The sequence below is a fragment of the Maniola jurtina genome, chromosome 2, assembly GCF_905333055.1.
Source record: "Maniola jurtina chromosome 2, ilManJurt1.1, whole genome shotgun sequence".
NCBI lineage: Eukaryota > Metazoa > Arthropoda > Insecta > Lepidoptera > Nymphalidae > Maniola > Maniola jurtina.
Window position 1 is genome coordinate 15750457 of NC_060030.1, and position 16199 is coordinate 15766655.

At 34.5% G+C, this 16199-nt stretch overlaps 1 protein-coding gene across 3 annotated transcripts in view; it reads left to right on the plus strand.

Moving 5' to 3' along the window:
* Window positions 1–16199, plus strand: part of LOC123874746 (rho GTPase-activating protein conundrum) — an 84402-nt gene that overhangs the window by 42050 nt on the left and 26153 nt on the right. The window contains exons 1-2 of one of the 3 annotated variants that reach the window (XM_045920244.1): window positions 3263–3457; window positions 12023–12261. In XM_045920244.1, coding sequence (XP_045776200.1) covers window positions 3403–3457; window positions 12023–12261 — 294 coding nt within the window. In that variant the 5' untranslated portion in view covers window positions 3263–3402. Of the gene's footprint in view, window positions 1–3262; window positions 3458–5517; window positions 5839–12022; window positions 12262–16199 lie in introns of those variants that run through there. The other 2 variants (XM_045920252.1, XM_045920236.1) reach the window with 2 other exon arrangements.

The following is a 16199-nucleotide window of genomic DNA, read 5'->3' on the forward strand; positions in this document are numbered from 1 at the left end:
CGGTCAATCGTGAAACTATCACTGAGTGCGATCTTTTTCACCTCCCAAATCCATACATCACCATGTATTAGCCAGTAGCTACTTACTCTGGCGAAATCTAATTGCATTCCCCTCAGGTACTGCGGAGGTAACACAATGCCCCAGTTTTACTTTAAAGTCTGACCAACTTTTAACAGGGCTCTCTCCGTCACTCGTTTCATACAATCGTAGTTCCAATTTCATTTAAATATTAAGCAACCAAAGTCCATGAAATTTTGCAGACATATTCTAGAAACTAATATCTGTGTCTGTGGTGTTTTAGATTTTTCTAAAAATATGTAGTTTTAAAATTACAGGGGCTCAAAGATTTGTATGAATTTTTTTAAGACCGCGTAACTTTGAAACCGAATATTTTAACAGAAATCTGGAAAACCACAGACATAGATATTAGTTTCTAGAATATGTCTGCAAAATTTCATGGACTTTGGTTGCTTAATATTCAAATGAAATTGGAACTACGATTGTATGAAACGAGTGACGGAGAGAGCCCTCTTAAAGTCTGACCAACTTTTAAATGTACGTTGGTACATATTTGATGTCCTTTTTAAGCACGCTCATTTTATTTTATTCTTATTTTGACTTCATCCGATTTTCACCACATTTTCACCCTCCGTCGATAAATTCAAGTTCAAATTCAAAATATTTTTATTCAATTAAACTTTTACAAGTGCTTTTAAATCGTCAAAATAATTACCATTGGTTCGGAATGCTATTCCTACCGAGAAGAACCAGCAAGAAACTCGGCGGTTGCTCTTTTCAAGTATTAAATTTACAATAATATGCCATACTGTATTATCCAAGCAATTACAGCCCCGTATATTGCTAGAGCGAGTCAAATCCAAGCTTTACTTACTGGATACTTCCATAATGATCAAATTGTGATTATTAAAATAGTCGTAGTTATTAGCAAAATTGGTTATGGTTATGGTATTAGTGACTGCAATTTTTTGACAAAATTATGAAGGAATTATTATTTTTATTATGAAGTTATCATCACTTATCACAGTTTCACACAATAGAATAGCTTTTTCATTGACTTGAAATTAAGTGCGCTTTAAATAATTTACTAAACTGTTCAGGTAAAATAGACCGTTCATGTAGGTACTGAAAATCAAGCATAATAGTACAATCACACACACACACACACACACACGTTCTGTTTTAGCCTGGACATCTAAATTGTGACTCTGTGAGGTTTTTGTAAGGTACTCGTAGTTAAAGTTTTATGGTCAGTTCTATTTCATGCTATATTAAATTGACTCGTTCCATCGTAGACTCTGGTTACATCGTAGCCAAGTGGAAGTCTTTTATTAGCAAAAATGTGAGTAACTCATTGAAAGACTCCCCGGTTATATTCGGCACCACCAACGCATCTACGAGTGTTGAGTACATTCACAGGTCATTACATAAATCTTGTAAAAGACACCTTCTGAAAATAGAGCATAGAAAATGAGTTGTGCTCTAATAATAGTTATATACGACGTCAATAAGAGAAATCTATCGTTGCAATCAGTTAAGCCGTTGGTTGCAATGACGCATATTGATAATCTTCTGTTGAGTATGAAGTAAAGGATGCAGTAAAGATGAGACCACCTGTCAAGTGCGAGTCAGACTCGCACACAAAGGGTTCCGTACCGTACAAGAAATAACATTTTTTAATTTTTATAAATTTTCACGGCAACCATATTTTGGAATTTTTAACCCCCGACCCAAAAAGAGGGGTGTTATAAGTTTGACGTGTGTATCTGTGTATCTGTCTGTGGCATCGTAGCTCCTAAACTAATGAAACTATTTTAATTTAGTTTTTTTGTTTGTTTGAAAGGTGGCTTGATCGAGAGTGTTCTTAGCTATAATCCAAGAAAATCGGTTTAGCCGTTTGAAAGTTATCAACTCATTTCTAGTTACTGTAACCTTCACTTGTCGGGGGTGTTATAAATTTTTAATTTACACTTGTTTTATAAGCATTTTATTTTTAGCAATGTTATTTATGTCCCAATATTTTTCAACAAGAAAAATATTCCTGTATTCTTCACATGATTTGTAATCTTATTGTTTTATCATAGATCAATTGTTGATATCTTGTATCTAGATTTCAACTGCGTCTCATTCGCCTGTCCCGTTTGATTACTGTAAGGACTTGTGTATTTTTCAAATTTTAATTTCGAATGGGTTATTACAATGAAATCGGATATTATGATGCATATTACCACTGCTGTTATCGGTAAGTTTTAAGGATTTTTTGGAAATATCTGTAATATCTGTTTGCATTATCTATCCTTTTTAATTCTTACTTACTGCGCCTATCCCATTTAACTTTTCTGTGGATAAAATATTTTTCCTAAGTAATTACTGGCGTAAATCTCTGTTTTGTTTAAATAAATTCTACTTGTGTACTTTTCTAAATCTTTGAAAATAATATTACGAGTATAAATTGTCATGTATTTTCTTGGAAATTATACCATAACTTGTTATGGTTTATCTCAATTTAAGTAAGTAATATTTTTAATTTTATTAACCCCCGACCCAAAAAGAGGGGTGTTATAAGTTTGACGTGTGTATCTGTGTATCGGTGTATCTGTGTATCTATCTGTGGCATCATAGCTCCTAAACTAATGAACCGATATTAATATAGTTTTTTTGTTTGAAAGGTGGCTTGATCGAGAGTGTTCTTAGCTATAATCCAAGAAAATCGGTTCAGCCGTTTGAAAGTTATCAGTTCTTTTCTAGTTACTGTAACCTTCACTTGTCGGGGGTGTTATAAATTTTTAATTTGCACTTGTTATTCCTTCCGGTTATCAACGGACTTTGACTCTATTAGCTTAACTGTCTATTTATTGGCGATTGGTTCATTATTGACGTGTTTTTTTTCTGACGCCCATATTATGTCGGAGTTTTTTTTTTTTTTTTTTTTAAATTATATAGACTAGCGCTTGGCTGCAATCAGACCTGCTAGCAAGTGATGATGCAGCCTAAGATGGAGCAGTTACTGTTATAATATAACCTTTTGTTTGAATAGTTATCATGTTTATTTGCGATTACTTCATTAGCGTCTATTATCTTGTTTTCTTTACGTAGAGGCGTTTATAAATACCTACAGTATAAGTTTAACCATTGACGCCAGTCTTACCAAGACCTTAGTCGGTGCAATAGATGTGCATGTGCATTTTGTGAACTTTATTGATATTCTGTGAATTGTTTCTTTTACTCACTAATATTGTAGTCAAAGTCTACGTACTCCTACATGTAATTTTATGTTGTGAAAGATGAGAATGTCATAAGTGTGTTTATATTATTGTGCTCATGTTCTATAACTTCATGAAATAGTTTAAAAGACAAGATTTTTGTTCTGTCTAGTTTTTCAAAATGGTGGTAATCCTAAACTTTAGAACAGCGGAATACGTATCCTATTACGGTTACAGTAAGTGTTGAGAAATCCTACTTAAGTGAATCCTTGAATTACATGTTGTTTATTTTTCATAAAGTGGTTACCCTCGCGACTTTGTCTGCGTGGACTACACAAATTCCAAACCCCTATTTTACACCCTTAGGGGTTGAATTATCTAATATCCTTTCTTCATCCTCCTACATCATAACAGCTCTGCATTCCTCAGCCCAATCCAGCCATTAGTTTGAGGCTGAGCTGTGCCTCGATAGATCAGTCAGTCAGTCCTTCTATATATTTTCCATCTATGAAATTATAAATAAAAGAAGTTTTCCTGGGATAATAATGAAGTGGGTTTTGGGTGGGTTCCCAGATCCTTCCATACCAAATCCGTATACTTTATAAATACCTACTAATTGAAAAGCTTTGTTCAAGTTTGGTTCACAGTAGCAAACGTGGTTTGTTTTAAAAATCACATGCTATTTTTGGGTAATCCGTGACTAGTAAGTTGATACGTAGTTTGGCATTAAATGAGCCGTGCGATATAAAATTAACCCGTCTAGACGTGCGTCCGTCCGTTGACACAGCTGACACAGATAGCTACTCGTAGCTATGCAGCTTGTGCGAGGAGATTACATCTGTTGTACATTTGCTTTCTTATTTCAAGATGCTAATTACAAATCCGTGCAAATTATTCCTACCTACTCTTTAATCTTAATAAGTCATAATTATCACTACTATCACTTTGGTACAGATGTTTCGAATTAAATATACACCAGACACCTACTGTAATTTTTTGCAAATATAAGTCTTTAAATAGTTTGAAACAAAGCTGCAAATCGTGGTCAATGCATATTCGCTTCAAAAAACTTTAGTGAATTTCAATTCGGTTTCTAACAGAGTTTGATATATTATGGGTAATGGAAGACGGTTAAATATAAAGTAAGTAGTACTTTTATCATCTGTGCCCTGATAACCAAGTGGTTAATATGTCCGCCTCCTATTCAGAAGGTCGGGGGTTCCAGTAGTGGGCCATCGTTGGATGATGCAGTTGATGAATTTTACCTAGTCTTAAATTGTTGTACAGAAAAGACCCGGTAACCATACAGTACATTCTGAAGTTTAAAAATCGAAGCTAAAAATAAAACCGAAAGACAATGGATTGACTTCCCTGACTTCGTAATGGATGTAATAGACGCACGCGCATCGTTAAAGCATTCATTGATTGAATTTCATGAATGGGGCGTTCAACCTATCGGAACCACTTGCATTTTATGACTAAATCATCAACCAACGAAATTTCGTTCGAGTCTATAAATATAAGACCATAATAAACTCAAATGCGAACTCGGAGTAACCCACGCAGTCCGACGCGCGCTGCGATGCGCGCTACGCGAAGAACCACTCGTTTCAGTAAACACCCTGTGTCATTTTTCATTAACAAAGCATATGTGTGTTCTTTTCTAATCAATGGATAAAAAAGAGACAGCTACACTTGTGTGTAAACGTTTTCCAACTATTCAAAGCTGTGTACATTTCACAATATGATCGTTTGGCACTGATTAAAAATGTACTTGAAAATTCAGCTTCTGTCGCCACACGTGATTCTTTTATTTAGTACTAGCTGATGCCCGCAGCTTCGCCCGCGTGGATTGGTCAGATCCCCTGCAGCATCAGGATTGAGGAGTTGGACTCCAAATTTTTTATAAAACAATGTCGCAAAGTTCCTCCATCGATTACAAAAGAAATGACGCAAATCGGTTCAGAAATCTCGGAGATTTCGGTGTACATAGGTAGAAAAACACAACTCCCGTTTTGAAAGTCGGTTAAAAAAGTAGCCTATGTTACTCCCTGGTCAATTCTCTACTTGTCTGTGAAAATCCCGTCAAAATCGGTTCAGCCGTTCCCAAGATTAGCCTTTTCAAACAGACAGACAGACAGACAGACAGACAGACAGACAGACAGACAGACAAAATTTTTAAAAACGTGTGATTCAGTTATAGTATCGTTCAAATAACCATATGACCTTAATATGCGGTAGTTATTTCGAAATTACAGACAGACACTCCAATTTTATTTATTAGTATAGATTTACTCTTGAGTATTGACTCAGTACATACACTCACTGTTTGTTACTAAATTAAACCATAATGCTTATTCAAAATAGAGAAGAAAGCCCACACAGTTTTGGTTTTAATCATCATAATAGCGTCACAGTTTTTTTTTCTGAACTGCAATGCTCCATTAGTTTTTGGTACCGTCTGTTAAGCGCATGTTCCATAGAAATTCTGTTACAATGGGACTCTTGAAATGATGAATGACCGGAAATCGGAAAATCAAATCAAGTGACAACAATAATTGTGTTTAGATGTGTGTTATGGGAGCACTATGTCGATTTCACGCCAAATACGTTATCGGTAAGTAGAAACTACAAACGCACTGGTACTTTTGTTTTTATTAGTGTCATCGAAATCAATAGAAAGCCGTTATGTTGTTGGATTTTGTATTGTATTGTTTAAATGAGTCTGACTAGTCCCACTGGCCGATCAATTTATTCTGGTTATTGGCTGGCAACCAGCGTTAATCCGAACAAAAGTGTTTCTCTTTAAATGCATCACCTTCATCATAAACGGGCAATGTCCATCATCTTTCCATGCATCTTTGTTGTTAAGTTTGTTACCTTTCTAACAGGGCACCATCTTAGCTTGTTTATGCACTAAGCTTGGAGTCTCTCATTTTTAGTCTTTGTTTTTGCATGTTCTTTAGTTACCATTTGTAATACCTACTATGTTCATCTTCTGTGTCTTTGAATACTAACGACCTTTTTTGTACAACTTTTATACAAGGAGGCTGGTTATTTCATGCTTAGTGACTCTTTCATATCAATTAATTTTAATTTCTTTACTTTTACTTATTCATATCTTACTTTAAGTTAAATTAGAGCAAATGCAACAGGGAAGGCACTAACTCCCATAACACAGTCTATACTTTTTTGGGAGTTAGGGGTCCATGCATACCTTGTGAATCTTTTTTTTTTGCAAATAAAAAAAAATCATACGACTTGCTAAAAGACCGTATAGGTGTGCCTTTTCGTCCTTTTATCATGGACATCGTAAAATAAGCTATACACTAGATTAGAACATTGAACTACATAGATTCTATCACTTGCGTTTCAAAAGCGTTTTTATGATTATCTGTTTTCTTTCTCTCGTATCAAATGTCGTAAACATTGCACCGCGGATTCTCCACGTCTTCACTCACGTTGTAAAGATAAAGATAAACCTCATTACCTTGGTAATTACAAAACAATAAAGTGTTATTGTTCCGCTTAACTTTATTATAACGCTCGGCAGTAGATATAATGCAAGATTTTATTAATTTCTCTTTGTATATTAAAGTACTTGATGATGTGGACAATAATATTGGCTATTTACTTTACTTTGTAAGGTTATGTAGCTTATAATTTTTTTTCAAACAGAGGTTATCAAATGTTTTTTATGATGGTGAAGTTTTTTTTTTTGATAACATTTTCGTGGGATAATCTCGAGGGGCTCTTAGAAATCTAAACTAAGTGACTTAGTCAATGATTAAACTTAGTAGAAACACCTGTTTTATAAAGTACCATTTGGTAGGTACTACTATTATAGACGCCATTTTGATTCAGAGATTGGTAAGTACCCATATCTCATTCCTGTGATATGAATACATTTCCTTTCAAAACAGTATGCGTAATTATTTTATGGAAAACTGAACAACTTACTATATTCGAGTTCTCTGCAATTTATAAGTCCTTAGCATACAATTTAGCGCATAAAAACTATCATAATATTAGAGACTATAAAAGCGGGAATGTCGTAAATACACCCCACTTAGAGCCATGTGTTTCGTTTATGGTGCTTTACAAAGAGCACCGCGATGTCATCACAGCTCAATAACCAACTCGATTCATAAGTCCCTGGTACTTGACACTGATTTTATGTTACAACGCCTGCTTATGTGAAGATTTGACGCGAATGTGGTGGGAAACTTCCTTACCATCATCAAACACGACCTTCTTACACGGTCCTCTACCTTCCTGCCCCACTTCTGACCACTCACCGCCATCTCCTTAAACTCTGAGATCCATAGACCGTACTTTGACTTCGCTCAGACTTCAGTTCCACTTGAAACTAATAGACAGATCTATGCGGTGCTAGCAGGTAGAGGTTTGACCTAAGTGGCACATGATGTCCTATATGAAATAAATAAATTTATTTCAATAAATTAATTTCATTTAATTTCTGTCTTCTGTGGGGAAAACTGAGCAAAGTCAAGTTTGCAAAGTTTACTCTAAAGATCTCAACCTAAGTAAAGTCTAAGTCAAATGCTCTACAGGCCTCAGCCTAAAAGCTAATTGGTACGCTGTCTTCAGTACAGTCAGTCAGTTCTATCTACTTTAGTAGGTAACTACCTCTGTGTTGAGGTCCTTTTTATCATCTCACCACAGAAATCCGCTTGTTTTACAATGGCAGTGTTAATATTTCTTTTCACTGTTCCTGCACAATTTCTTTATTTATACCTACCGCCTACTTATTCGGATGTTCGTCTATAAATAGATGAGTTTCGGGCAAACAAATAACATCCTACACCAACAGAAATAGACGACTACGAAGACCCGCGCCCTTAATCCAACCAACACTAGGAAGTATAGCAATGAGTAATTACAATATTGGTAAAAACTGCAAAATAAAGAGGAAAACGTAGACTATACTCTACAAAATCTGCTAGTTACCTGGTAAGTGAAAGGGCTTTTTAATTAGATGAAAAATTAAAAAATGCATAATCTTCTTAGATATATCTTCACATAGGTTAATACTCTTAATAGATGTACCCTCACATATTATAGGATAATAGGGTGGCCGCGTTTATAAAATTCTATGGGAACTCTTTAATTTTTTGAAGTCACTCTTCAGGTCTTTAACTATATCCATGGAAAAACCATGCCGATCAGTTGCTCCATTGCGGAGTGATTGAAGAACAAACCAAGAAAATAACACTTTCGAATTTATAATATGAGGTAGTAGTGATCAGTAAAATTTTAGAGCATTCGGAATATGGTGCATTGAAAACTTCTCAAAACCGGATTTATCCGGTTAATCGTGTTCAAACTTACAGTTTCCATCTACACTTGGCCTAAACAAATCCGACAGCCAATGTAAACAAGACCATCCATTTGTTTGCACTAAGACAGCTCCTTTGAAGGAAGATCTTGATATAGAACACAAAACTGAAATGTAAAACACGACAAAAAATAAAATAAAAAAAGAACTTCGGTTAGTAAGCAGGGCTTTAACAAGGTTTACCGCTGACTCAGGGACTATTTTTAAGACCGTGTGTTTCAAGCTTTACTCATCATCGTTATGGAATGAATATTTGTTTTGTTTTAATTTTTGTTTCCTTGTTCATTACACTGATTTAAAATCAGATTTCCGGTTAGGTTTCAAAGTAGGATTCATTTAGGCCCTAAATGAATCCTACTTTGAAACCTAAATTTTAGGGGGTCTAATAAAAGTGCAGCTTGAACGGAAGTTGGAGTAACTTCTCGCTTACATTTGCTTAATTTAAATTAAGGATCAGTTGAAATAATATGCTTATGCACTCAACATTAAGGAATCAGTGCGACAAAACTTTCTTAAAATTACGCTCAGTTTAAAGATTGCCCGAAGTTTTTTGCTCCCATATTAACAATTTAGAAATGTTTTTCTTTTTCTTCCTACTTCTCCTTCCTTTCTACTTTCTTCTCTCTTTCTTGTCCTTCTTTGTTAGCTATCCTCTCATTTTTTTCTCTTTCTTTCTTAATTATTTCTGTTTCCTCCAATTAGCAGAAATTTCCACGGAAACTAACGGACAAAATGGTGTTAAAACCTACTAAGACGTCATAATATACCCATACAAGCTAACGAAAATTGTGACTTAGTAAGTACTATACAGAGACAATTGTTTCTGAATAATAATGCACAGTCAATTTAGGTTAAGTTTAGTGTTTAACCGAATAAGCTTTACTGCCCTGCTTTCTATCAAACGGTCCCCATACGATCTAATCACAGGCTTATAATAAATTATAGGAATTCAGTGAGACATTATTTATTTTCTTTGTCTATTATTACGGATAATTCTATACTGCGCAATTATATCAACTCAGTGTGGGTGTAGTACTCTCAAACTGTGGTCCCACTCGATTTGAAACCGTTACTTGTGATCTTATGGTTTCATCGGCTTTATTTACTTATTGTGCCGTTATTTCGGCAATTATAGTAAGAGGATGAAGAAAGTAGTTATTTTCCTTTCTAACCTATTGCACTTAATACTATCTAGCTTTTTTGACGCCTCGTTGGTAGTTATTAATGGCACAGCCTTTATAGCTGCGCTTTTAAGGTTACATTTTTACCATTTCATGTAGTTTAAATAAAAATTATCAAAGCTAACAGCCAACTCATTTATTCAAAGTAGGAAGGTACTATTGTACTCTTTTTGATAGTCAGAAATCAGGATTGTTAGATTTGTATCAAATCTGCAATGTCCTTCAAACGAGTTTTGACTTGTATCTATGATATTAAAGCTGTACATGCCTAATAAGTATAATTTGAATTATAATAATGTGAGATAATTAACTGAACTCATATGAATGTCAGTCTTTCTGAATGATTTGGATGTTTCTTCAACGTAACAACGTTACAATATGCCTTGAAGGGAACCTAAGTACCTATTTGGTCAAACTTTGATGGTGTGAAAACATTTAAAACCAAAAACCACTGGATTTTGGGCTCAACGCAAAAAGTGATTTTAGATTATAGAACATTTGAAACCACTTACTTTATTCTAACGCAAATGTTGATATGGAATATCGATTACATTAGGGTCGCTAGGTTTACATCTGTTTGATAGCAATCATCGCTATTTATCTTGATAATTTCGAACCCTGGTTCATAGTCTAAAACTTTTAAAATGAACTCGGCATGATGGGGCTTCTGCCTGCGTTATTCTTTGACTTTAACACGATTTATTCTGCAAGTTTTTGCTTTCAGTCGGGATATGTTCATGTATCTTTTATATTTTGATACGCAAAAACCATACTGACATGACGCAACAGATTTTGTATCAGGTTTTTGTACATTCTGTTTTTAATTTAGGTTTAAATTAACCCGTTAATAAGACGTAATATCATGGAACATTATTACGCTCGTGTCAGTCAGCCATCTTGAATTTTTAATATCCACTTAGTAACATCACAGTTTTTGCAAGTCGTTAAAATAACTTGCTTAGATTACTTTTTTACATTTAAGTAAGTAACTTTATGTTTTAAAATTGATAATAGTTAAATTATGTTGTCTAGACGGAGCAACTATAATTTCAAAATTTAATCATTAAAATTATTTTTCAAAGCATTTACCGGATTAGGTATGTTTGGTTCCATTAAGAAATAAATGACCAAACCCTAATTCAATCATCATCAATCTATTTCAACAAACTCAACAAACAATATACAACAAAATAAATGAATAAGTAGGTACCTACAATCTTTAATTGAATTGAAAAAATCTCGAATTTTCATGATTAAAAAAATAATAGGTACCTAATCGATTTGAAACAAAAAACCCTGATGATATGAGCTAGATTAATGTTCAAACATTTTAAAACAATGGGTACATTATAAGTTAATGGCATGAAGATTTTTTTTGATGACACAATAATTCGTGTACTTACAAATTGTTTAACAACGCGGAAGACTTCTGATGAAAAAATAAACGAGAAAGAAAAAAAAACGTTTTTGTTTGGTTCTTTTTGTACCCGAAATAGAGCTTGATAAAAAGAATAATAGAAGTTTATTATGATCATTTTGAAATCGTATAAAAAGCAGTTTCCGGTAATTATAACCTAATCTATGGTTAATCTATGGTTTAAAAAAAATTGCGACGGGCTAAGTACAAACGATCAAATGCTCATAGATCCTGAAACGTGAGAAAATAATGATTATTTCGACGATTCAAAAGCAAGTTCTAATTTATTTGAATTTTGAATGAACATTTACTTCATTCTTTATTCTACTCGAAAAAAAAAACAACAACAAGCAAGAGCATGCACTAAAGGTAGGTCCTATATAGCGATGCAAAATCCTCGAGACTTATTGTACTTGGACTGCTAATTGACCCTTACATGAACAAATTGAATTATGACACGCTGCAGGCAAAAAAAAAAACACGAAAATCTAATTAGGCTAAATATGTTAAAAATGTTTAGAGAAAATGGAATTGATGATGACAAATAATGATGGTGATTGATGAAAAATAATCGTGTAAGGATTTTACCCTTCTGTTAATTCTTAAATCTTAAAAATAGAGAAAAAAATTATGTAAAATTGTGATTTAATTCTCAAATCTAAATTATGGATTACCATATTGTCTCCTTTTAGAGCGATTTACAACTAACCAATATTGCAAACTGGTTATTTTGAATTAAGTGGTTAATAATTATCTACTTAATTAATTCTTGGCGTTATTTTTATCAAAGTAGGTATGACGTAATTAAGAATTAATTTACTTAGTTAATTTTTTTTGTCCGCAGAAGGCGAATTGGAAACGGAATGGCTGCAATCTGCCGGCCTCGGTTCCCTCGCGGCCCCGTTCCAGGCAGGCCTGGAAGTCACCGAGGCCCAGCTGGGTGAGGCCGTGAGGCCTTTGCCCCGGGAGCAAGCGGCCGCCGTGCGCCGCCGTGTCAGGAGGCTCAACAGGACTGTGAGGAGGAAACGCGCAGCCTCCAGAGCCAAGAAACCCGACATTAGAGATGTCTTTAGAGACTTAGAGGTGAGTCTAAAGTTTGGTACTAATCTATACTTATACTACATATTATACTACATACGCATACATACATATTATAAATGTGAAAGTGTGTCTGTCTGTCTGCTACCTTTTGCCGGCTTAACAGTGTAACCGATTCTGACGTTTGGTACAGAGTTAGTTTACATCTTGGGGACGGACAAAGGCTACTTTTTATCTCGGAAAATCAAAGAGTTCCCACGGGATTCCTGAAGACCCATCCGCTTAACTGATTGGGAATGGATTTGATGATTTAAAATGCCACAGTCCTCGACCTATTCTCAGATAATTTGAATTTGAAAAAAGGAGACAATAGTCGTACGAACCATTTTATAAACTTTCTGAAAGATTAACTTTATCTGTGACTTTAATTCTAAAAATTAGATGATATAACAACCATAACTATACCATAACTACTTTATTATTACATAAACATCGTTGACTGGATACTTGCAAAGTTTATGGTGACAGTAACATCTCAAAATAATTACATAACAATTTTCGAGAAAGACATGATATCGCAATAATTCCATTTCGGCACTTTTAATTAGATAATATAACATTTCACTGACGCTTAATGAGCAGCTCAAAAGCTTGATATCAGGTGCTCAAGTGGCTAATGAGTTTTATAAGGAAGTAACAGAGCGAGTTCTAGGAATGTTGCAAAACAGTTTTCCCATGGTACATTTTGGACAGGTTTTACATTTACAAATTTCGCAATTTGTCTGTTGTAAAACCGCCATATTCTACCGTGCTCTTATTTCCTTTTTTATTTGGGAAATTATGATAATTTCTTCAACTTGCTTGTATACTTAATATTAGCAGCTACTAGCTAGTCACCTTATTCAACCAGGTCTTAAACGTTTGGAATCCTCATAAGTTTTAGTTTTAACTTTCTTAATTATATTATTACCATTACGTTAGTTAATTATTGTAATGTGAGGTCTGGCATTTGATCATTTAGAGACCGATGCATTCGATAAAGTCTCTTATATTGAGTAGCTGATAAAATATTATTAGTTTCATCCAATTCCTTCTAATATCCTTGCTTCTAATTGGAAAACTTTCATATTTTCAACTTCCGCGAAATTAGGCTCTTTTCTATATAATTTTACTAATAATTGTTTTCTAATCATCTACACATGAAATCTTTTCGCCTTTTTATTACCTTTTGATAAAAACAACATGCGTTTCGTGCATCTAAGAGGTTAGATAAGAAAAAAATTACACACACGGAAAAATTTGTTTGTCTTCCTGAAAAACAATAATTACTTTATGACTTAAATTACTAAGATCAAAATCTTTATAATAATTTAAAGTTACTATTGTCATATACTTACCTACCTGGAATTTTGAGGATTCATACGCTTTCGAATACTTTCTAAATTAGTTTTCCCAAGGTTTCCTGCAGTCCAAGCATAATCAAAGAGACACGGTATCTGCTGTATCGATAAAGCGTTGCAAAAATCACGAAAATGCGTTGTCCCACTAATCTATGAACTAAATACTGGAACAGCATGTAAAACTATAGAAAGAAAAATCACAGGTATCATTTGAAACCACCTTGTGTTTAAATCTTTATAATAAGTGTTTGGGAAATCGAGTCTCTCATTGTCGATTCCTGAATACCTGAAGACGAAAGTCTATAACCAGTGTGTACTTCCCGTACTCACGTATGGTGCTGAAACCTGGACACTGACAAACGGCCTCATCCACAAGTTGGTGATGACATACGCAGAAGAACCACGGTCACTGACATAATTATCATTACCATCAGCCTGTGGACGTCCACTGTTGGACATGGACCTTCCCTAAAAAGCGCCACCACACCCGGTCCTCAGCCTTCCTCATCCAGTCACTTCGCACCAGCCAATTTATATCGTCAGTCCATCGTGCCGGAGGGCGTCCCACACTACGCTTGCTTATACGCGGTCTCCACTCAAGGGCTTTCCGGCTCCAACGGCCATCGCCTCTACGACAGTTCACTGCCACTTCAGCTTGACACTGGTCACTGACATAGCCTAAATCATTAGCAAGCTGAAGTGGCAGCGGGTAAGCCATGTCTGTCGTAGGGGCGATGGCTGTTGGAGCTGGAAAGTCGTAGAGTGGAGACCGCGTATAAGCAAGCGTAGTGTGGGACGCCCTCCAGCACGATGGACCGATTTAAGAGCCTGATGGAAAGTGGCTGGATGAGGAAGGCTGAGGATCAGTGTGGTGGCACTCTTTACGGAAGGCCTATGTCCAAACGTGGAAGTCCACAGGCTGATGATAGTGATGATATGTATTAATCTACTATATTCCATACTAATACTCAAAAGGAACTAATAAAGCGTGTTCTCATTAATTAGTAAATATACTTGGTATAATATAGTACTCTATATGAATGAAATTCAGGTGTTGTATAAGAAAACTAGTTTAATTTGTCTATGTCAAGTTTACGAACGCTTTTTAATTCCTCACGCACCGTTAGCCTCGAATCTTGACAAACTCGTTTGGTCGTTCGCGCGTTTCATTTCTAAACGTAATTCGCCGTTGCTTGGACATGAACACCTTCGAAGTATGCGTTCTGTCAGCTGATTTCACGAGTGCAACTAATACTTGAATAGTAATAAGAACAATAACAATTCTTTCTTTAGCAGGATTTTTAGGTACTTCAATCTTTTTGTTTTATTTCAATACTTTTTGTATTTTGAATTTTATTGACTGAGATTATTTGCCTTTTTCTGCATTTTCAAGTACCTATTTACGTACTTCCACACTTGAGCATTTGAACTTAATATTTAGACTTATGTTAATATTTTATGTAAGTAGTTAAGATCTTTTTCTAGACTAATCCCATTATCCTATCCATCTTAATCTTTAACATTTTGCTTAGCATCATCGCCATTATAATTCATATGATGAACTATATTTTTATTTATTCTTCTTATAATTGCTATTGTAATAAGAAAAAATTATAATTTGATTGATATAAAAAACTTTTACAGTCGACTCTATCACGTCTTCTCTTCATAGTTTCTCATATTAATATGAATAAAGATATATTAGCAACAGAGACTCGCGTGAGCGCTAGCAATATCGTCGGCTCACAATAATGTGCGACTTTAAGATAATTGTTATTAATAGCAATACTTAGCTGATTACTTTCATATACTGTGATATCCAAGAGAAAGGAGAGATTTGTTAAACTCGCTCACGCAGATTACGTTGACGCATGCTTTTGCGTCTTGATCTCAGGAAAGAAAATTTTAAGTACCCCCCAAAGATTAAAAAAAAACCCAGATATATGCTACTGCTCATATTATTGAATTTTGTTAATAAATGAAAATGAAAAATGAAAAATATTTTATTAACAAAATATGGTCTTATACAATAATTTCCCTGTGTCTGGTGGTACCCACACTAGGTAATCCTGTGTCGTGGCGTGGGTACATAGTTTGCGTTGACAATATTCCGTTTACAATTTTATTTGACACTCGGTTAAATTAAAGCTAACAGTATAACAATTATTAAGTATAACATTAAGCGTAAATATTAAGTATAACAGCTATTCTAAGATTACAGAAATAAAGATAAAAATAAGGATGTGTGTGTGTCTACGAAGTAAAGTGATGTCAATTTCGTATATTTGTGAATGTAACACATAAGCGTAGCGAAACAGACTACATAGTTATTGGCGCGGGGTTTATGGCTTACGTGCGTAAAAATAATTAGTTAGATAGGTAATTAAATTGTTAAACAGTTAACAATAATTTGTCACCTATATTTTTCTTAAGAGAAAATGATTAATTATTTAATCTCTATTATTAAAAGTCCCAACACGACTTAATATTATTTTATGAAAAGAATAATTTCCGAGAAACAATTAGTTACAACTTAGAATATCTCTACACATAGTTTATTGTAAATTATTTTAGAAATAGTTA